This window comes from Hyperolius riggenbachi, chromosome 2 (genome assembly GCF_040937935.1).
Source record: "Hyperolius riggenbachi isolate aHypRig1 chromosome 2, aHypRig1.pri, whole genome shotgun sequence".
Taxonomy (NCBI): domain Eukaryota; kingdom Metazoa; phylum Chordata; class Amphibia; order Anura; family Hyperoliidae; genus Hyperolius; species Hyperolius riggenbachi.
Window position 1 is genome coordinate 431519639 of NC_090647.1, and position 21873 is coordinate 431541511.

The 21873-nt window shown below is 43.0% G+C and overlaps 1 protein-coding gene across 3 annotated transcripts in view; it reads left to right on the forward strand.

Moving 5' to 3' along the window:
• The window catches only part of ASMTL (acetylserotonin O-methyltransferase like), a 144726-nt gene that overhangs the window by 28157 nt on the left and 94696 nt on the right, over positions 1-21873 (forward strand). For all 3 annotated transcript variants that reach the window (XR_011026401.1, XM_068269947.1, XM_068269948.1), the window contains exons 5-6: positions 13560-13624; positions 13836-13900. Coding sequence is in view for 2 of the 3 variants with exons in the window: in XM_068269947.1 (XP_068126048.1) it covers positions 13560-13624; positions 13836-13900 (130 nt within the window). In the remaining variant the exon portion in view is untranslated. The remainder of the gene's footprint in view (positions 1-13559; positions 13625-13835; positions 13901-21873) is intronic.

Here is a 21873-nt window from a genome sequence, read left to right on the forward strand (position 1 = left end):
TTTTATCCATGCAAAGAAAACATCCAAGGCTCCTTTAAATGCAGGTATAGAATTTGGCACAACAACTACCTGTGGTATCAGATTCCACATGTGAATGCAATTATTCATAAAGAACAACTGTTGACCTTGAAGCTGGAGTGTTTAACCACTTGCCGACCGCACACTCATAACGTGCGTCGGCAAAGTGGCAGCTGCAGGACCAGCGACCGCCAGCTGCAGCCTAATTAATCAGGAAGCAGCCGCTCGTACGAGCGGCTGCTTCCTGTCAAATCACGGCGGGGGGCTCCGTGAATAGCCTGCGGGCCGCCGATGGCGGCTCGCAGGCTAGATGTAAACACAAGCGGAAATAATCCGCTTTGTTTACATTTGTACGGCGCTGCTGCGCAGCAGCGCCGTAAGGCAGATCGGCGATCCCCGGCCAATCAGCGGCCGGGGATCGCCGCCATGTGACAGGAGACAGCCTGTCACTGGCTGCACAGGACGGATAGCGTCCTGTGCAGCCCGGCTTACCAGGGGGGGCCAGGTAGGAGAGGGAGGGGGAGGATTTCGCCGCGGAGGGGGGCTTTGAGGTGCCCCCCCCGCCACCCACAACAGGCAGGAGAGATCAGACCCCCCCAGCACATCATCCCCATAGGGGGGAAAAAAGGGGGGCAATCTGATCTCCCTGCCTGCATCCTGATCTGTGCTGGGGGCTGCAGAGCCCACCCAGCACAGATCAATCAAACCAGCGCTGGTCCTTAAGGGGGGGTAAAGGGTGGGTCCTCAAGTGGTTAATAGGCCTATGGTCTGCTTGGCTTGACTACAGAGACTCTGAGCGCCCATGCCCCACCTCCATATCTATATACTGTGTGTATGTATATATATGTGTGTGTGTGTGTGTGTGTGTGTGTATGTATATGTGTATATATATATATATATATATATATATATATATATATATATATATATATATATATATATATATATATATATATATATATATATATATATATATATATATATATATATATGTGTGAAAAACTATTTGCCCCCTTTCTGATTTCTTATTCTTTTGCATGTTTGTCACACTTAAATGATTCTGCTCATCAAAAACCGTTAACTATTAGTCAAAGATAACATAATTGAACACAAAATGCAGTTTTAAATGATGGTTTTTATTATTTAGTGAGAAAAAAAACTAAAAACCTACATGACCCTGTGTGAAAAAGAAATTGCCCCCTGAACCTAATAACTGGTTGGGCCACCCTTAGCAGCAATAACTGCAATCAAGCGTTTGCGATAACTTGCAACAAGTCTTTTACAGCGCTCTGGGGGAATTTTGACCCACTCATCTTTGCAGAATTGTTGTAATTCAGCTTTATTTGAGGGCTTTCTAGCATGAACCGCCTTTTTAAGGTCATAGCAAAACAATAGACCGACTGCGCTATGTCAATGATTTTTACATTTATTGCAGACCAATTGGTCTTAGATAAAATAGGTACAGTAATAAAAGGTAGCATAAAATGCTACCTTTTATTACTGTACCTATTTTATCTAAGACCAATTGGTCTGCAATAAATGTAAAAATCATTGACATAGCGCAGTCGGTCTATTGTTTTGCTATTTTCATATTATTAGGGAATTGGGACATCCCTTGACTAGACTTAGCAGCTACCCATCTAGGCGCATCCCTTTTTCCAATTTTGAACTTTTTAAGGTCATGCCACAACATCTCAATAGGATTCAGGTCAGGACTTTGACTAGGCCACTCCAAAGTCTTCATTTTGTTTTTCTTCAGCCATTCAGAGGTGGATTTGCTGGTGTGTTTTGGGTCATTGTCCTGCTGCAGCACCCAAGATCGCTTCAGCTTGAGTTGACGAACAGATGGCTGGACATTCTCCTTCAGGATTTTTTGGTAGACAGTAGAATTCATGGTTCCATCTATCACAGCAAGCCTTCCAGGTCCTGAAGCAGCAAAACAACCCCAGACCATCACACTACCACCACCATATTTTACTGTTGGTATGATGTTCTTTTGCTGAAATGCTGTGTTACTTCTACGACAGATGTAATGGGACACGCACCTTCCAAAAAGTTCAACTTTTGTCTCGTCGGTCCACAAGGTATTTTCCAAAAAGTCTTGGCAATCATTGAGATGTTTTTTTAGCAAAATTGAGACGAGTCTTAATGTTCTTTTTGCTTAAAAGTGGTTTGCGCCTTGGATATCTGCCATGCAGGCCGTTTTTGCCCAGTCTCTTTCTTATGGTGGAGTCGTGAACACTGACCTTAATTGAGGCAAGTGAGGCTTGCAGCTCTTTAGATGTTGTCCAGGGGTCTTTTGCGGCCTCTCGGATGAGTTTTCTCCGCGCTCTTGGGGTAATTTTGGTCGGCTGGCCTCTCCTGGGAATGTTCTTCACTGTTCCATGTTTTTGCCATTTGTGGATAATGGCTCTCACTGTGGTTAGCTGGAGTCCCAAAGCTTTAGAAATGGCTTTATAACCTTTACCAGACTGATAGATCTCAATTACAGTACTTTTGTTCTCATTTATCCTGAATTTCTTTGGATCTTGGCATGATGTCTAGCTTTTGAGGTGCTTTTGGTCTACTTCTCTGTGTCAGATATCTCCTATTTAAGTGATTTCTTGATTGAAACAGGTGTGGCAGTAATCAGGCCTGGGGGTGACTACAGAAATTGAACTCAAGTGTGATAAACCACAGTTAAGTTATTTTTTAACAAGGGGGGCAATCACTTTTTCACACAGGGCCATGTAGGTTTTGAGTTTTTTTTCTCACTAAATAATAAAAACCATCATTTAAAACTGCATTTTGTGTTCAATTATGTTATCTTTGACTAATAGTTAACGGTTTTTGATGAGCAGAAACATTTAAGTGTGACAAACATGCAAAAGAATAAGAAATCAGAAAGGGGGCAGGGCAAATAGCTTTTCACACCACTGTGTATGTGTATATATGTGTGTATATGTGTGTATATATATATATATATATATATATATATATATATATATATATATATATATATATATATATATATATATATATATATATATATATATATATATATATATAAAATAATATTTGTGTGTATATGCTGCCCATGATTATTCATACCCCTGGCATATTTTAACTTAGTTACTTTTATTACACCAGCAAGTAATTATTTGACGGGAAATGACATAGGTGTCTCCCAAAAGATAAGACAATGTACAAGAGGCATTATTGTGGGAAAATCAAATTCTCAGCCTTTATTTACATTTAAGCTAAAGTGTCCAGCCCAAAATTATTCATACCCTTCACAGACTGTCGCAGTCTGTGGGAAAATCCAAAGTTCTATACCATTCCAAATAGTCCAAGCTGTTGTAAAGCATCCTAATTACCCTGATTAATTGGAAACAGCTGTTTTAATCAACTCAACAGGTGGAAAACAGCAGCTCTCTGCAGTTGATTTGTGGACAGTCATGGCTAAGACAATGGAGCTTAGTGAGGACCTGCGGCTGCGCAATGTGGCTACTCACAATTCAGGAAAGGGCTACAAGGCAATTTCTAAATATTTTCAAATTCCAGTGGCTACAGTGCAAAGTATTATTAAAAATATAAGATATTCTGCACTGTGGAAAATCTCAGAGGACGTGGTCGGAAGCCAAAAGGGACAACTGTGCTGGCCCGGAGGATAATGAGAGAGGTAAAAAAAGAATCCAAGGCCATACTGGTGAATCTGGGCTCTGCTGGTGGCAATGTCTCAAGGCAGACAATCCCAGCGGACACTGCGCACTGGCACTAGTCTGTTTTTAAGTAGCGCTGCTCATTTCCTTGCTATGTACTAATTTAATTTGTTTTTGGTCAGCTGCTCCCACTTAACAGCCATGGTTTTGGTGTATATGCAGAGCTTATGTTTGGGTTCAAGGTGCGTTTGTAGTTCCTGGGGGGGCTCAGCGCATCTCTGATTGGAGGCCATTCGGAGGTGGCCTGGTGTTGCGCTGATCCAATTTTGCGCAAGTTGGAATGATAGTGTTCTTTGGATTCAATTTTACTTGGTAGCGCACCCAGGCTATGCATATACATAGGTTAGGATTTAGTTAGTGTTAGGCCCCTCCCATAGAGTATTGACTTCTTCGCAGTGGGAGGGACGAGTGCTTAGTAGGTTGCATGCAAGCTGTTACAGGAAACCAACATCCTCCAGTGGTAGACAGGTCATGTGTATGCTCGGTGTGTATTCGACCCCACAAGTGGGGCTTGCACTCTTTTGCAGGTAGGCACTAGTCTGTTTTTAAGTAGTGCTGCTCATTTCCTTGCTATGGACACTGCACACTGTTGGGTTCCATGGATGCAGACCAAGAAGGGTGCAATTCTACAGATAAGGCACACAAAGGCTCGTCTGGCCTTTCCAAATGCTCATCTGGACAAAGAAGACTTCTGGTCTGTCCGTGTTATGGTCAGATGAAACAAAAATTTAATTGTTTTGGTCACAATGATGTTTCCTTCAATTGGCGTAAAAAAGGAGAAGCCTTCAACCCAAAGAACACCATCCCCACTGTCCAACATGGTGGTGGGATCCTAATGCTTTGGGGGTGTTTTTCAGCAAATGGACCAGGGAACCTAATCACAATAAACTGCACTATGAAAAAATAGCAATACATGATGATTCTCAACAACGTCATCAGGCAGTCTGCAGAGAAACTTGGCCTTGGGCACCAGTAGACATTTCAGCATGACAATGACCCAGAACACACAGCAAAAGTGGTGAAGAAATGGTTCGCAGACAACATTAATGTTTTGGGGTGGCCCACTTCCATACATGATCTGTTCAAAAATAAGGCCTGAGTCAATGTAAGCACTTGATGTATTTATACATGTTAATCGTGTCACCCTTTCAGCTGTCTTTTATTAGACTATGAGCTCAGTTAGTGACAAGACTCAATTCTGTACAAAAAGCTGCTGAAGATGTTGGCGCTATATAAATACTAAATAATAATATTTCCAAGCAAAACAAGCCCAGTTTGTTCTTAGTAAGTGAGACCTTCCACCACTGTGATTAATTTAGCTGCCTGTTTTTGTACCTTTTCTAGAACTTCAGTGTCCTTATAGTGTGGGGCCCAAAACTGTACTCCTTATTCCAGGTAGGCCCTTACAAGAGCAAGAGGAGAGAGAAAATCTTGCACAATTGCGATGCAGCCATGTAGCTGGGAGTGAACTACAGAACTGAAGGATGGGATATGGAGGAGGCAACCCAGCCTCCAGAAAAATTGACATGGTGTTTTTCTGTAATGGGGTGGGGCATTTGCCTTATATGGTGTAGCATGGGCGGAGTTGGTGAGTTAATAGAATTCTACCCACCGTAATTCATTATAACCGTATTTTTCGGAGCATAAGACACATTTTTTTCTCCCCCAAAAGTGTGAGGAAAAAGTCAGTGTGTCTTATTGTCTGAATACAACAATTCGGACTAAGCATAGCCACAAGTACGGTACATAAGCGGTCCTCCTCTGTCCCCCTTCCAGGGCGTGGCAATCCTCCTCTCTCCCACAGCCATGTGACAACTATGTCCTGGCATTTTGTCCTCCTCTTATCCTCCAGGGCTTGTTCTGCACCATGTCGCAATGCCATGTCCATCATGTCCCACCGCTATGTACCAATGCCATGTTTGCCACATTCTGCCACAGTTCAGTGTGCTGTGGGTAATTAGCAACATAAGTTGCCATTCTCTTACTGGAGCCGACGATCCCGAGGGTGGGACCAAGGGTCTGTCAATGGGGTAATTCACAGCACTCTCAGAGTGCAGAAGGAGGAGTGACTGGCCCCATTGACGGAGCCTTGGTCCCACCTTCTGAGCATTGGCTCCAGTAAGAGCACAGTAACTCGTGTTGCTATAGTTACCCACAGCACACTGAAGCACGGCAGGACATGGCAGTGGGACGTGGTGCAGAACAAGCCCTGGGAGATGAGGAGGACAAAATGCCTGGACATAGTACGTTACATGGCTGTGAGACGGAGGAGAATTGCCGCGCCGTGGAAAGAGTGGGACACAGGAGGACTGCTTATGTACGGTATGTAGCGTACTTGGCTGGGGGAAAGAGGGGGTCACAAACTTCAAAGGTTAGAAGATGGGGGGACAGTGGAGGACATGGGTTCAGAGGGAGACACAGGATGAGAGGACTGCACAGGGTCAGAGGTACAGAAGAGGACACAGGTACAGAAGAGGTCATAGGTACAGAAGGGGACACAAAGAGACACTAAAGGTACAAGATGGGCAGATAGGCATACAAGAGTTACAGGGGGAACAAAGGTGGTGCAAGGTGGACACGCCTGCACCATGGATACACCAGGTTTAGTATATATTTTTTCCCTGGCTTTTGTCCTCTAAACCTAGGACAAAATGGGTCCTATGCATCTTATGGTTTGGAGCATCTTTTACGGTACACAGGAAAAATACGGCACGCAGGATTTCGGCTTTAAGTAAACCTTTGCTGATTAACTGAAATTATTCTGTGCTATATAATTTTGCATAGCATCCTTTAGGATACCTTCAGACCGCTTACACGCACAACTGATATTAAGCTTACATATCTGTAGTTGTATGGTTCTTGTTTTTTTTTTTGTTTTTTTTTTTTATATCTTTAATAAGTTTCAGCAATGTTTGCCTTTTAAAATATTATACAGTGAAGCTAGTTTCCTGCTTCAAGGAGTGAGGGACTATGCGCAGAGATTACTTACAGGTCTCTTTAGTATTATCATCTGTCCAGTTACACATGTAATTAATAGACAGAAAGTGGTTGGTGGTGTAATTGCAAAACTATTGTAGGGTTTTCATCCAATCCATTTAGTACTGGTATGTGCAGACAAATAAACTTAACATGTTTTGTTACCTTACTGTCCGCCAGGGATGCTCAAATAAATTGCAAGTGCTATACATAGGCTGAAGTATAAACATATTGCAGTAAAGTCACATAAATCCTGTAGCTTTAAGACGGAGGTCTCAGTCTTGCAGCTAGAGGATTTGTTAATCCACATGTTAATACTTTGATATTTATTTGGAGTGCCACCTTCTGGTTTGACAGGTAGGATTTTTAAAGAGAGCCTGAGGTGGGCTCATAGATTTAAAAAGGGAAAAAAAAAAAAAAGGTAGGCTACCTGATCTGGAGGGCTGACGGAGAGAGAGCTGCCCAATGGCAGCTCTGGAGACCCTGTAGGAACACCCCTGGTGGGCATTTTAAACAGGGAATCCCTCTCCCCTATGTTTACATCCGAGATGATGACAAATATTATCGCCAATCTCTGGGTGCTATAGTGTGGGGGGGGGGGGGGGGGCAGAGAGTGGCGGTGGGAGGACACAGAGGCAAGCATTGAGGCAGAGAACAATCCTCTGTGTCCCATCTGCCCTTCCATGATCCGCCTCGGGTTCTCTTTAAGTACAAAGTAAGGTTTTTTTTTGTTTTTTGTTTTTTTATTGTTCTGTGGTAAAGAAAAGTAAGTCAATTTTTACATGTTCTTACCTTAAAACAAAAAGAAATGCATCCTAGTACTTAAAGGGATACTGTAGGGGCGTCGGGGAGAAAATGAGTTGAACTTACCCGGGGCTTTTAATGGTCCCCCGCAGGCATCCTGTGCCTGTGCAGCCACTCACCGATGCTCCGGCCCCGCCTCCGGTCCACTTCTGGAATTTCAGACTTTAAAGAGTAACTGTCAGGCTGCAGAAGCTAATTTAAACCTCTATTCTCCTGTGTTAAACAGTTTAGACAGAAGTCAAAAAGACATTACTAAAGATAAAAATCTCTCTTACATTTAATGTGTGCTTATCAGCAAAGCTAAGCTCCTAATGAGGACGCAAGCCGCATTCCATACTGCAAAGCATTCTGGGGCCCTCCCCTCGGCTGCTAAGGAGAAGACGGGATCAAGTTTCAGCAGCTTCTAACTCAGTCCAGCCACAGCACAGATAAATCTCCGGGAAGAGTACACTGCAGGAGTCAGCTATTGTTCCTAGCCACATGGCTCATTAATATTCACTGCACACTGTGTTATTCTGTACGAGCTCCTCTGTGAATAGGGAAGCAGGCAGGACATGACACATTTGGCTTCACAAACATGGAACCTGCCATGGGCTGTCAGGAGCATCATTCTCTGCATATACTATATAAAAATTCTGTGAAATCCAAACGTGGACAGTGAAATGCATATGTAATGTAAGTACAGCCAATCTTTAGCTACTGATATATGTGTTTATTTTCTCTGAGACCTTATACCTAACAGCTCCTCTTTAAAGTCTGAAAACCACTACGCCTGCATTGCTGTGTCCTCGCTTCCCCTGATGTCACCAGGAGCGCGCGGCGGAGGCACAGACCATACTAGGCCTGCTCAGTACGCTCCTGGTGCCATCAGCAGGAGCGAGGACATGGCAACGCAGGCGCAATGGTTTTCAGACTTTAACCACTTTCCCCACTGCTACAGTATATCTACGTCAGCTGTGGCACCCTCCAAGCCACAGCCACGTAGATATACTGACCTTCTTGCAGCCCTGCTGTGCACGGTCGGGTGCGCTGCAGAGTGCACCCTCCGGCACTGTCAGCTGCATTACTAATTGGTGGAAGGGAACATGTTCCCTTTTGGCCAATTAGTATACCCTCCTCCCATGAATGATCGCTGCAGTAGTGAACTGCAGCGATCCTTCATTTGTCCCTCTCGGCGCAGAAATAGTTAATAAAATGCACAAGCAAGCAGCCACACTCACCTACCTCGGTCCTGCGACGAGCCTGAAGCCTGATCCTCCGATCACCGCTCTGAAGTCAGCCGCATATTGCCGGAAACCCGGGTCCCGGCTTGATGACGTCATCAAGCCGGGACCCGGGTTACCGGCAATATGCGGCTGGCTGCAGAGCGGTGATCGGAGGATCAGGCTTCAGGATCGTCGCAGGACCGAGGTAGGTGAGTGTGGCTGCTTGCTTGTGCATTTTTATTAACTATTTCTGCACGGAGGGGGCTGCCTGGGGGGGGGGGGAAGGGGGGATCTGGCTATGGATTCTTGGGGGGAGGGGGGGAAATGCAATGGGGGGTATAAAAAGTTACTGGGGGACATATTATTAACAAAGGGGAGGGGGGTTACAAATTTTGCACATCTGGGCACCTGGGGGGGCCCATAATGTAATACTGGGGGCACATTTGGCTATAATGGGGGGCAGCACTAATCCTGGGGGTACATCTGGCTATAATGGGGTAATCCTGATCCCGGGGAAACATCTGGCTATAAAGAGGGGCACTATTCCTGGGGGTGCATCTGTCAATCTATTCTAGGGGTGGCAAACACAGGGGACTCATCTGGCTATGCTGGGGGGGGCTGATATTAGGGACACATCTGGCTGTATGGGGGGGGGGTTGATACTGGGGACACTTCTGGATATCTATACTGGGGCGACTTTAACTGGTGGCACCGTTTTTATGTCAATCGCAATTTTTATTTTTAAACAGAAATTGATCAAAATTGAGAAATAATGAATTTTTTTATTTTTCCCCCCTTTTTTCCCATTAAAATGCATAGAGGGGAACATTTTATTTGGGACCAAATACCCCCCAATGAAAGCTTAGTTTGTCTTGAAAAAAACGATATATAGATCATTTAAGTGGCACGAGTACAGGTGAAGTTATTGGTGATTAAACAGGGACACCGCTAAAGCGTAAGAACTGCTCTGGTCAATAAGGGGAAAACAAGGTCTGGATGCGAAGTGGTTAAAGTCCGAAATTCCAGAAGTGAACCGGAGGCGGGGCCGGAGCATCGGTGAGTGGCTGCGCAGGCACAGGATGTCTGCAGGGGACCGTTAGAAGCCCCGGGTAACTTTAACTCATTTTCCCCCGACCCCCCCCTACGGTATCCCTTTTAAAGTGGGCCTGAAATCTTGCACAGTACAGAAGGAAAACAGATAAATTAACCCTACATGTATTTAGAGAGTTTAGCCTGTTTAATTCCCCCGCATTTGTGTCTAATCACAAGTTGTAATTTGATCTCTCCCTGTGTCACCTGACTACCACGGCAGATAGGGCAAATAAGCTCATTGTAAAGCACAGGATGTTAACAATATGTCTGCTTCCATGAATCCGGAAGTAGAAACAGTGCTGATTTATTTTAGGATTTGTAGCAGCTGTAACAAAGAAATGTTTAATGGTTATTATGCTGCTGTGTATCTTTTAGAGTAGAGAGGACATTCTGAGTTCAGGTCCGCTTTAACATAAGTTGATCAAATAAAAGTTTAACCATGTGCTGGCACTGTAGTATATTCAAGTCCTCTCTGCCTCCAGTTTCGGCAGAAGGACATGAGTGTTAGTTTTTAATGCCAAGGAGCGCAGCATTTGTGCAGGCACGCACCTACCTGTGCTCATCACCCCAGGCAACATTTAGAGCACTAACTAGGGTGTTTCACCTTGGTGTTGGATTTCCCTTTCAACCCTATCCTTACTTAGGCCTCAATTCACTAAGCTTTATCAAACGCTTTATCGGACGTTTTTGATAATTTACTTCATGGGTAAAATCTAATTTTGAATTCACTAAGGTGTTATGGATTTAATAAACGTTTTATAGATAAAACATTCAATAAATATATACAGTGGAGGAAATAATTATTTGACCCCTCACTGATTTTGTAAGTTTGTCCAATGACAAAGAAATGAAAAGTCTCAGAACAGTATCATTTCAATGGTAGGTTTATTTTAACAGTGGCAGATAGCACATCAAAAGAAATATCGAAAAAATAACCTTAAATAAAAGATAGCAACTGATTTGCATTTCATTGAGTGAAATAAGTTTTTGAACCCTCTAACAATAAAAGACTTAATACTTAGTGGAAAAACCCTTGTTTGCAAGCACAGAGGTCAAACGTTTCTTGTAATTGATGACCAAGTTTGCACACATTTTAGGAGGAATGTTGGTCCACTCCTCTTTGCAGATCATCTCTAAATCCCTAATGTTTCGAGGCTGTCTCTGTGCAACTCTGAGCTTGAGCTCCCTCCATAGGTTTTCTATTGGATTAAGGTCCGGAGACTGACTAGGCCACTCCATGATCTTAATGTGCTTCTTCTTGAGCCACTCCTTTGTTGCCTTTGCTGTATGTTTTGGTTCATTGTCGTGCTGGAACACCCATCCACGACCCATTTTCAGTTTCCTGGCAGAGGGAAGGAGGTTGTCGTTCAGGATTTCACGATACATGGCTCCGTCCATTTTCCCGTTAATGCGATTAAGTTGTCCTGTGCCCTTAGCAGAAAAACACCCCCAAAGCAAAATGTTTCCACCCCCATGCTTGACGGTGGGGACGGTGTTTTGGGGGTCATAGGCAGCATTTTTCTTCCTCCAAACACAGCGAGTTGAGTTAATGCCAAAGAGCTCTATTTTGGTCTCATCAGACCACAGCACCTTCTCCCAGTCACTCACAGAATCATTCAGGTGTTCATTGGCAAACTTCAGACGGGCATGCACATGTGCCTTCTTGAGCAGGGGGACCTTGCGAGCACTGCAGGATTTTAATCCATTGCGGTATAATGTGTTTCCAATGGTTTTCTTGGTGACTGTGGTCCCTGCTAATTTGAGGTCATTCACTAACTCCTCCCATGTAGTTCTAGGATGCTTTTTCACCTTTCTCAGAACCATTGACACCCCACGAGGTGAGATCTTGCGTGGAGCCCCAGAGCAAGGTCGATTGATGGTCATTTTGTGCTCCTTCCATTTTCGAACAATCGCACCAACAGTTGTCACCTTCTCTCCCAGCTTCTTGCTAATGGTTTTGTACCCCATTCCAGCCTTGTGCAGGTCTACAATTTTGTCTCTGACATCCTTGGACAGCTCTTTGGTCTTTCCCATGTTGGAGAGTTTGGAGTCTGCTTGATGGATTGATTCTGTGGACAGGTGTCTTTTATACAGGTGACTAGTTAAGACAGGTGTCCTTAATGAGGGTGACTAATTGAGTAGAAGTGTCTAACCACTCTGTGGGAGCCAGAACTCTTTTAATGGTTGGTAGGGGTTCAAAAACTTATTTCACTCAATGAAATGCAAATCAGTTGCTATCTTTTATTTAAGGTTATTTTTTCGATTTTCCTTTTGATGTGCTATCTGCCACTGTTAAAATAAACCTACCATTGAAATGATGCTGTTCTGAGACTTTTCATTTCTTTGTCATTGGACAAACTTACAAAATCAGTGAGGGGTCAAATAATTATTTCCTCCACTGTAACACCTTAGTGAATTCAAAATTAGATTGTACCCATGAGGTAAATTATCAAACTTTCAATAAAGTGTTTGATAAAGCTTAGTGAATTGAGCCTTTGGCAGAAATCGTCAGTAGCTACAAGCAATGGTATGTATGTCTCACCCCACATTGTTCCTGCAGGGATTTTCTCTCTCCCCGGACTATCTGATGCTGATCTCTTGTTTCTGCATGTACTGGGTCCTGGCTTGATGATGTCATTAAGCCAGGGCCTGGTACATGCAGCCAAAGAGACCCACATTAGTACAAATGAGGGGAGAAAGCCAATCGCTGCAGGAACCTGGAGGTGAGTCATCCTTACCCAGCAATGCTTCCTGCTGCCAATCTTTGCATTGGGGTTTAGTGGGGTGAACACTAGACTACTAGGGAATGCCAGGGAAAAGGGGGATTCCAGACTGACTACCAGGGAAAGCTTTCAAGAGGAAGGTGGACGACTAGATTAGACTAGAAAGGAAAAGTTTTAAATAAGAGTGGGAATCGCTAGTTCACCAGGGCAAGCTATAACAAAAAGAGGGGCTATTACTATGAAAATGCGGTTTAGCAACCTCATGACTGCACCCACTTTGTAACTATACCCCTTGAACAATAAAGCAACTAATTATGTTTTCTATAAAACCTTTATTTCCTAATGAAAAAGCATGTCTAAAGCTTATCATTGCAGTACTAGGAGAAAAAAATATACCATTATTTCAAAATGTAATATCACCATTCATTGTAGCAGCAACACAGTTTAAGCTTTATAGTAAATGGGACAAATGGGCAAATTTAATTTGTTTGTCTACAGTAGCACTTAAAAAAAAGGTGAAAACGAAGACTGTTTTTTTTTTTCAAGAGTTTTCTTCTTTTAAAATGCATAGGGCATTTTGGGGAAAATACCACCCCAAAAAAGCAGGGTCGGGTCAATTTTGGGGAGTCGGAGTTTGTCAGAGTCGTTTATTTCATAAACTGAGGAGTTGGAGTCGGGAGTCGGATAATTTTTGTACAAAATCCACAGCCCTGTTAAGTATTAGACTAAGGAGTCTGAGTCGAGGAGTCGGAGTCAGAGCCATTTTGGGTACCCGGAGCTGGAGTCGTGTTTTCATAAACTGAGTATTTGGAGTCGGAAGATTTTTGTACCGACTCCACAGCCCTGCAAAAAAAGTCTAGTTTGTCCCCTAAAAAAATGTATCTATCACTAATGCATGCATTTAAGGTATAGGAGCATACTCTGTGTTGTATTGTATTATGTGATAGTAAATGTAACTTCTGCATTTTTGTAATGTTACATATATAGAGCAAATTGAATGAATTTGAATTCAATGGGATGACATCGTTCTCTTTCTACAGACCCTAGAAGATGCAATCCTTGAAAAGCCGCTAGATAAACAAGATGCGTACAATATGCTATCAAGGTTGGCAACTCTTTTTTTTTTTTTTTTGTTAAATAGCTGAGTTCATGTGTGTTATTTTATTTGCACTGGAACACATTGTCAATTCTTATGTGGTAATTTGGTGACAAATATGCAAATGTACAGATGGAATTTTCGATTGGACAAATATTTTGCCTGCTTTGGCCAAAATGACTAAAGTAAAAATAACATTCCTTCTTTTCACCATTTGTAGGTTAAGTGGCAAAGAACACAGTGTCTTCACAGGAGTAGCCATTGTTCACTGCAGAAGTCAAGAAGGTATTTTCAACTGTTGGCAGCTGTTCTTTTATCAGTAACTTCCAGTGGCAAAAAGATATTTATTTTTCTATAAGTGTGTGGATATAACTATCTTCAGTGTTCTCCCCAGAAATTTTTTCCAGCCGGGTGGCATGATAAAGTAGCCGGGTGGGGCGAGATGAGAGAAGGCAGGGCCAGTGCATCTATGCACAACTCTGCTTACAGCATAGGAGGAGGTGAGCCGATGACAGCCGGGTGCTCACCAAAACGAGCTGGGTGGAGCACCCGGCTAAAAGAGCCTGGGGAGAACACTGTATCTTTGACAGATACTGGTATGCCTATCAGCTTTATAAGGACAGTGCTTTGCTATAGCTACTTCCTGTGGAAATGCATTCCACATCTAAATCACTCTTCCTGTAAAGAACCCTTTCCTAAATAAATGGCTAAAATGTTTTTCCTTCATGCGTTGATCATGTCCTCTAGTCCTTTGTGAAGACCTAGGGACGAAAAGCTCATCCGCCAAGCTTTTATATTGCCATCTGATGTATTTATACATGCTAATTAGATCCCCTCTAAGGCGTCTTTTCTCTAGACTAAATAAACACAGTTTAACCTTTCTTGGTAAGTGAGACCTTCCATCCCACGTATCAATTTTGTTGCTCGTCTCTGCACCTGCTCTAAAACTGCAATATCTTTCCTGTAATGTGGTGCCCAGAACTGAATTCCATATTCCAGATGTGGTCTTACTAGAGAGTTAAACAAGGGCAACATTATGCTAGAATCTTAAGTTTTTATTTCCCTTTTAATGCATCCTAAAATTTTATTAGCTTTATCTGCCGCGGCTTGGCATTAAATATGATTATTTAACTTGTCGATGAGTACTCCTAAGTCCTTCTCCAAGTTTGATGTTCCCATCTGTATCCTGTTTATTTTGTATGGTGCTAGATCATTGGTACAACCAAAATGCATGACTTTACATTTGTCAACGTTGAATTTCATCTGCCATCTATGTGCCCATATAGCCATCCTATCCAGACCCTGTTGCAATATGTCACTATCTTCCTGAGAGTTGATGATTCTGCACAATTTTGTGTCATCTGCAAAAATATCAACCTTGCTTTCTACTGCGTCTACTAGGTCATTAATAAATACATTGAAGAGCACTTGGTCCAGTACTGACCCCTGCTAACAGTCACCCATTTTGAATATGATCCATTGACCACAACTTTGTTTTCTGTCCATTAGCCAGTTCCCTATCCATGCACACACACTCTTCCCCAGTCCTTGCATCCTCAACATTTGCACCAGACTTTTTTTGGGAACAGTGTAGAAGGCCTTATTTTTTTATTTATTGTATTTATAAAGCGCCAACATATTACGCAGCGCTGGCCTTTGCAAAGTCCAAGTATATCACATCTACAGCATTTCACATTAGCGTTCACTACCTCATAGAAGCTGAGCATTAGCTTTAGTAAACCCATGCTGATGCTGAGAAATAAGATTATTTTCTACTGTGACTTTCTATCGTGATCAAGGTTAAGACAATCTTGAAATCATCAGCGCTTCGGTTTTGTTGCGGTTTTCTCTGCCGCTGGTACATGCTCTGCATATGTAAATAAAAGAGCTATTCCCCTGTAGATGCTGGAGAGGAGGCCACTGCGGGGTTAATAAATCGGACCATGCCCCCTCCCGCTCTGGGTGACAGCCAGGCTGGTGATTGGGGCAGATAGGAGAAGTATACTATGGCTGGTCCCGCCCCTACCCCTGGAAGATGAAGAGCCGGAGACGCGCTGCCCGGGAGAGCCATTAACACAGCAATTAACTAACACTTCTGTCCCGCACTCTATACCTGTTGGGGGACAGCCTGCGACTACTACTATTACTGAGGTCCCCTCTCTGCCTGCCCCCTGTGTGCTGCTGGCTGGGGGGGGGGGGGGGGGGGTATGTGACAGTGACTAGCACTTAAATGTCACCTCGCTGCAGCTGCTGGCCGGACAGCTTCTAGCAATCACACAACTATTTCACTCATCTCCCCTGAGCACTGATAGGTTACATGGGGAGTCACTGCTGTCATGTCACACAGTACTGAGCAGTGTATAGATAGGAAGTCAGCTAGATATATGTAGAGGTAGGGGAATATGAGTGTGTGTGTATGTATATATATATATATATATATATATATATATATATATATATATATATATATATATATATATATATTGTATGTATGTATATATGTGTGAGTATGTATGTATGTATATGTCCTTCTCAAAAAATAAAAAATTAGCGTATTCTGATAAAGTTCATTATTTTCTGTAGTGTACTGTTAAACTTTCATATATTTTAGATTCATTACACACAACTGAAGTAGTTCAAGCCTTTTATTGTTTTAAAATTGATGATTTTGGCATACAGCTCATGAAAACCCAAAATTCCTATCTCAAAAAATTAGCATATCATGAAAAGGTTCTCTAAACGAGCTATTAACCTAATCATCTGAATCAACTAATTAACTGTAAACATCTGCAAAAGATTCCTGAGGCTTTTAAAAACTCCCAGCCTGTTTCATTACTCAAAACCGCAATCATGGGTAAGACTGCCGACCTGACTGCTGTCCAGAAGGCCATCATTGACACCCTCAAGCAAGAGGGCAAGACACAGAAAGAAATTTTTGAACGAATGGGCTGTTCCCAGAGTGCTGTATCAAGGCACCTCAGTGGGAGGTCTGTGGGAAGGAAAAAGTGTGGCAGAAAATGCTGCACAACGAGAAGAGGTGACTGGACTCTGAGGAAGATTGTGGAGAAGGACCGATTCCAGACCTTGGGGAACCTGCGGAAGCAGTGGACTGAGCCTGGAGTAGAAACATCCAGAGCCACCGTGTACAGGAGTGTGCAGGAAATGGGCTACAGGTGCCGCGTTCCCAAGGTCAAGCCACTTTTGAACCAGAAACAGCGGCAGAAGCACCTGGCCTGGACTACAGAGAAGCAGCACTGGACTGTTGCTCAGTGGTCCAAAGTACTTTTTTCGGATGAAAGCAACTTTTGCATGTCATTCGGAAATCAAGGTGCCAGAGTCTGGAGGAAGACTGGGAAGAGGGAAATGCCAAAATGTCTGAAGTCCAGTGTCAAGTACCCCCAGTCAGTGATGGTCTGGGGTGCCATGTCAGCTGCTGGTGTTGGTCCACTGTGTTTCATCAAGGGCAGGGTCAATGCAGCTAGCTATCAGGAGATTTTGGAGCACTTCATGCTTCCATCTGCTGAAAAGCTTTACGGAGATGATTTCATTTTTCAGCACGACCTGGCACCTGCTCACAGTGCCAAAACCACTGGTAAATGGTTTACTGACCATAGTATTACTGTGCTCAATTGGCCTGCCAACTCTCCTGACCTGAACCCCATAGAGAATCTGTGGGATATTGTGAAGAGAAAGTTGAGACGCCAGACCCAACACTCTGGATGAGCTTAAGGCCGCTATCGAAGCATCCTGGGCCTCCCTAACACCTGAGCAGTGCCACAGGCTGATTGCCTCCATGCCACGCTGCATTGAAGCAGTCATTTCTGCAAAAGCATTCCCGACCAAGTATTGAGTGGATAACTGAACATAATTATTTGAAGGTTGACTTTTTTTTGTTTGTTTTAAAAACACTTTTTTTCTTTTATTGGTTGGATGAAATGTGCAAATTTTTTGAGATAGGAATTTTAGGTTTTCATGAGCTGTATGCCAAAATCATCAATATTAAAACAATAAAAAGTTTGAACTACTTCAGTTGTGTGTAATGAATCTAAAATATATGAAAGTCTAATGTTTATCAGTACATTACAGAAAATGAGTGTGTGTGTGTGTGTGTATGTATGTATGTGTGTATGTGTGTGTGTATATATATATATATATAAGCCAAGGGATGAGCAGCACAAACCGATTTTTATGCAATACTATGCAAAGCATGCACGCAGCACTGGAGAACCCCAATCTCCATAAGAAATATATAAATACAGAGGGTGCTGCAGCACACAACAGGAAAATAGTGACAGGGGCTCTTGGTTACGCTTTAACGCGTTTAAGCTCACCAACTGCGCCAAAGTGTCCCCGATCTGGTGAGTCCTACTCTAACCAGGCAAAAATGCTCGTTTTTATCAGCGTTCTAGTGGGAACCATGCCAAAAGCCCAGGGGTCAGCTAAATGGGAGAAATGAAATTAAAAACACCTCACCTTCTACTAGCTACTAACTGAACTATGAGCACCGCTCATTTAAATGCTTAACTGTGCTAGAGATGGGTGTGGTTATGCACGCTCACAGGGGAAAATAATATAAGCCAAGGGATGAGCAGCACAAACCGATTTTTATGCAATACTATGCAAAGCATGCACGCAGCACTGGAGAACCCCAATCTCCATAAGAAATATATAAATACAGAGGGTGCTGCAGCACACAACAGGAAAATAGTGACAGGGGCTCTTGGTTACGCTTTAACGCGTTTAAGCTCACCAACTGCGCCAAAGTGTCCCCGATCTGGTGAGTCCTACTCTAACCAGGCAAAAATGCTCGTTTTTATCAGCGTTCTAGTGGGAACCATGCCAAAAGCCCAGGGGTCAGCTAAATGGGAGAAATGAAATTAAAAACACCTCACCTTCTACTAGCTACTAACTGAACTATGAGCACCGCTCGTTTAAATGCTTAACTGTGCTAGAGATGGGTGTGGTTATGCACGCTCACAGGGGAAAATAATATAAGCCAAGGGATGAGCAGCACAAACCGATTTTTATGCAATACTATGCAAAGCATGCACGCAGCACTGGAGAACCCCAATCTCCATAAGAAATATATAAATACAGAGGGTGCTGCAGCACACAACAGGAAAATAGTGACAGGGGCTCTTGGTTACGCTTTAACGCGTTTAAGCTCACCAACTGCGCCAAAGTGTCCCCGATCTGGTGAGTCCTACTCTAACCAGGCAAAAATGCTCGTTTTTATCAGCGTTCTAGTGGGAACCATGCCAAAAGCCCAGGGGTCAGCTAAATGGGAGAAATGAAATTAAAAACACCTCACCTTCTACTAGCTACTAACTGAACTATGAGCACCGCTCATTTAAATGCTTAACTGTGCTAGAGATGGGTGTGGTTATGCACGCTCACAGGGGAAAATAATATAAGCCAAGGGATGAGCAGCACAAACCGATTTTTATGCAATACTATGCAAAGCATGCACGCAGCACTGGAGAACCCCAATCTCCATAAGAAATATATAAATACAGAGGGTGCTGCAGCACACAACAGGAAAATAGTGACAGGGGCTCTTGGTTACGCTTTAACGCGTTTAAGCTCACCAACTGCGCCAAAGTGTCCCCGATCTGGTGAGTCCTACTCTAACCAGGCAAAAATGCTCGTTTTTATCAGCGTTCTAGTGGGAACCATGCCAAAAGCCCAGGGGTCAGCTAAATGCTGCGTGCATGCTTTGCATAGTATTGCATAAAAATCGGTTTGTGCTGCTCATCCCTTGGCTTATATTATTTTCCCCTGTGAGCGTGCATAACCACACCCATCTCTAGCACAGTTAAGCATTTAAATGAGCGGTGCTCATAGTTCAGTTAGTAGCTAGTAGAAGGTGAGGTGTTTTTAATTTCATTTCTCCCATTTAGCTGACCCCTGGGCTTTTGGCATGGTTCCCACTAGAACGCTGATAAAAACGAGCATTTTTGCCTGGTTAGAGTAGGACTCACCAGATCGGGGACACTTTGGCGCAGTTGGTGAGCTTAAACGCGTTAAAGCGTAACCAAGAGCCCCTGTCACTATTTTCCTGTTGTGTGCTGCAGCACCCTCTGTATTTATATATTTCTTATGGAGATTGGGGTTCTCCAGTGCTGCGTGCATGCTTTGCATAGTATTGCATAAAAATCGGTTTGTGCTGCTCATCCCTTGGCTTATATTATTTTCCCCTGTGAGCGTGCATAACCACACCCATCTCTAGCACAGTTAAGCATTTAAATGAGCGGTGCTCATAGTTCAGTTAGTAGCTAGTAGAAGGTGAGGTGTTTTTAATTTCATTTCTCCCATTTAGCTGACCCCTGGGCTTTTGGCATGGTTCCCACTAGAACGCTGATAAAAACGAGCATTTTTGCCTGGTTAGAGTAGGACTCACCAGATCGGGGACACTTTGGCGCAGTTGGTGAGCTTAAACGCGTTAAAGCGTAACCAAGAGCCCCTGTCACTATTTTCCTGTTGTGTGCTGCAGCACCCTCTGTATTTATATATTTCTTATGGAGATTGGGGTTCTCCAGTGCTGCGTGCATGCTTTGCATAGTATTGCATAAAAATCGGTTTGTGCTGCTCATCCCTTGGCTTATATTATTTTCCCCTGTGAGCGTGCATAACCACACCCATCTCTAGCACAGTTAAGCATTTAAATGAGCGGTGCTCATAGTTCAGTTAGTAGCTAGTAGAAGGTGAGGTGTTTTTAATTTCATTTCTCCCATTTAGCTGACCCCTGGGCTTTTGGCATGGTTCCCACTAGAACGCTGATAAAAACGAGCATTTTTGCCTGGTTAGAGTAGGACTCACCAGATCGGGGACACTTTGGCGCAGTTGGTGAGCTTAAACGCGTTAAAGCGTAACCAAGAGCCCCTGTCACTATTTTCCTGTTGTGTGCTGCAGCACCCTCTGTATTTATATATTTCTTATGGAGATTGGGGTTCTCCAGTGCTGCGTGCATGCTTTGCATAGTATTGCATAAAAATCGGTTTGTGCTGCTCATCCCTTGGCTTATATTATTTTCCCCTGTGAGCGTGCATAACCACACCCATCTCTAGCACAGTTAAGCATTTAAATGAGCGGTGCTCATAGTTCAGTTAGTAGCTAGTAGAAGGTGAGGTGTTTTTAATTTCATTTCTCCCATTTAGCTGACCCCTGGGCTTTTGGCATGGTTCCCACTAGAACGCTGATAAAAACGAGCATTTTTGCCTGGTTAGAGTAGGACTCACCAGATCGGGGACACTTTGGCGCAGTTGGTGAGCTTAAACGCGTTAAAGCGTAACCAAGAGCCCCTGTCACTATTTTCCTGTTGTGTGCTGCAGCACCCTCTGTATTTATATATTTCTTATGGAGATTGGGGTTCTCCAGTGCTGCGTGCATGCTTTGCATAGTATTGCATAAAAATCGGTTTGTGCTGCTCATCCCTTGGCTTATATTATTTTCCCCTGTGAGCGTGCATAACCACACCCATCTCTAGCACAGTTAAGCATTTAAATGAGCGGTGCTCATAGTTCAGTTAGTAGCTAGTAGAAGGTGAGGTGTTTTTAATTTCATTTCTCCCATTTAGCTGACCCCTGGGCTTTTGGCATGGTTCCCACTAGAACGCTGATAAAAACGAGCATTTTTGCCTGGTTAGAGTAGGACTCACCAGATCGGGGACACTTTGGCGCAGTTGGTGAGCTTAAACGCGTTAAAGCGTAACCAAGAGCCCCTGTCACTATTTTCCTGTTGTGTGCTGCAGCACCCTCTGTATTTATATATATATATATATATATATATACATATATGTGTGTGTATATGTATATGTGTGTGTGTATATATATATGTATATATATATATATATATATATATATATATATATATATATATATATATATATATATATATATATATATATATATATATATATATATATATATATATATATATATATATATATATATATATATATATATATATATATATATATATATATATATATATATATATATATATATATATATATATAATGGTGTAAGAGTTGTGTGAAGAAGCCAGTGGTTGGGTAATTAGTGGAAGCTGTCCAGCCAGCAGCTGCAGCGAAGTGACATTTTAATGTCAGTCACTGTCAACCCCCCCCCCCAGCCAGCAGCACACACGGAACAGGCAGAGAGGGGACTGCAGTAATAGTAGTTGTCACAGACTGTCCCCCAACAGGTAGAGAGTGACTGGATGGTCAGAGCGATCTGATCCATCGTTGTGTAGCAAAA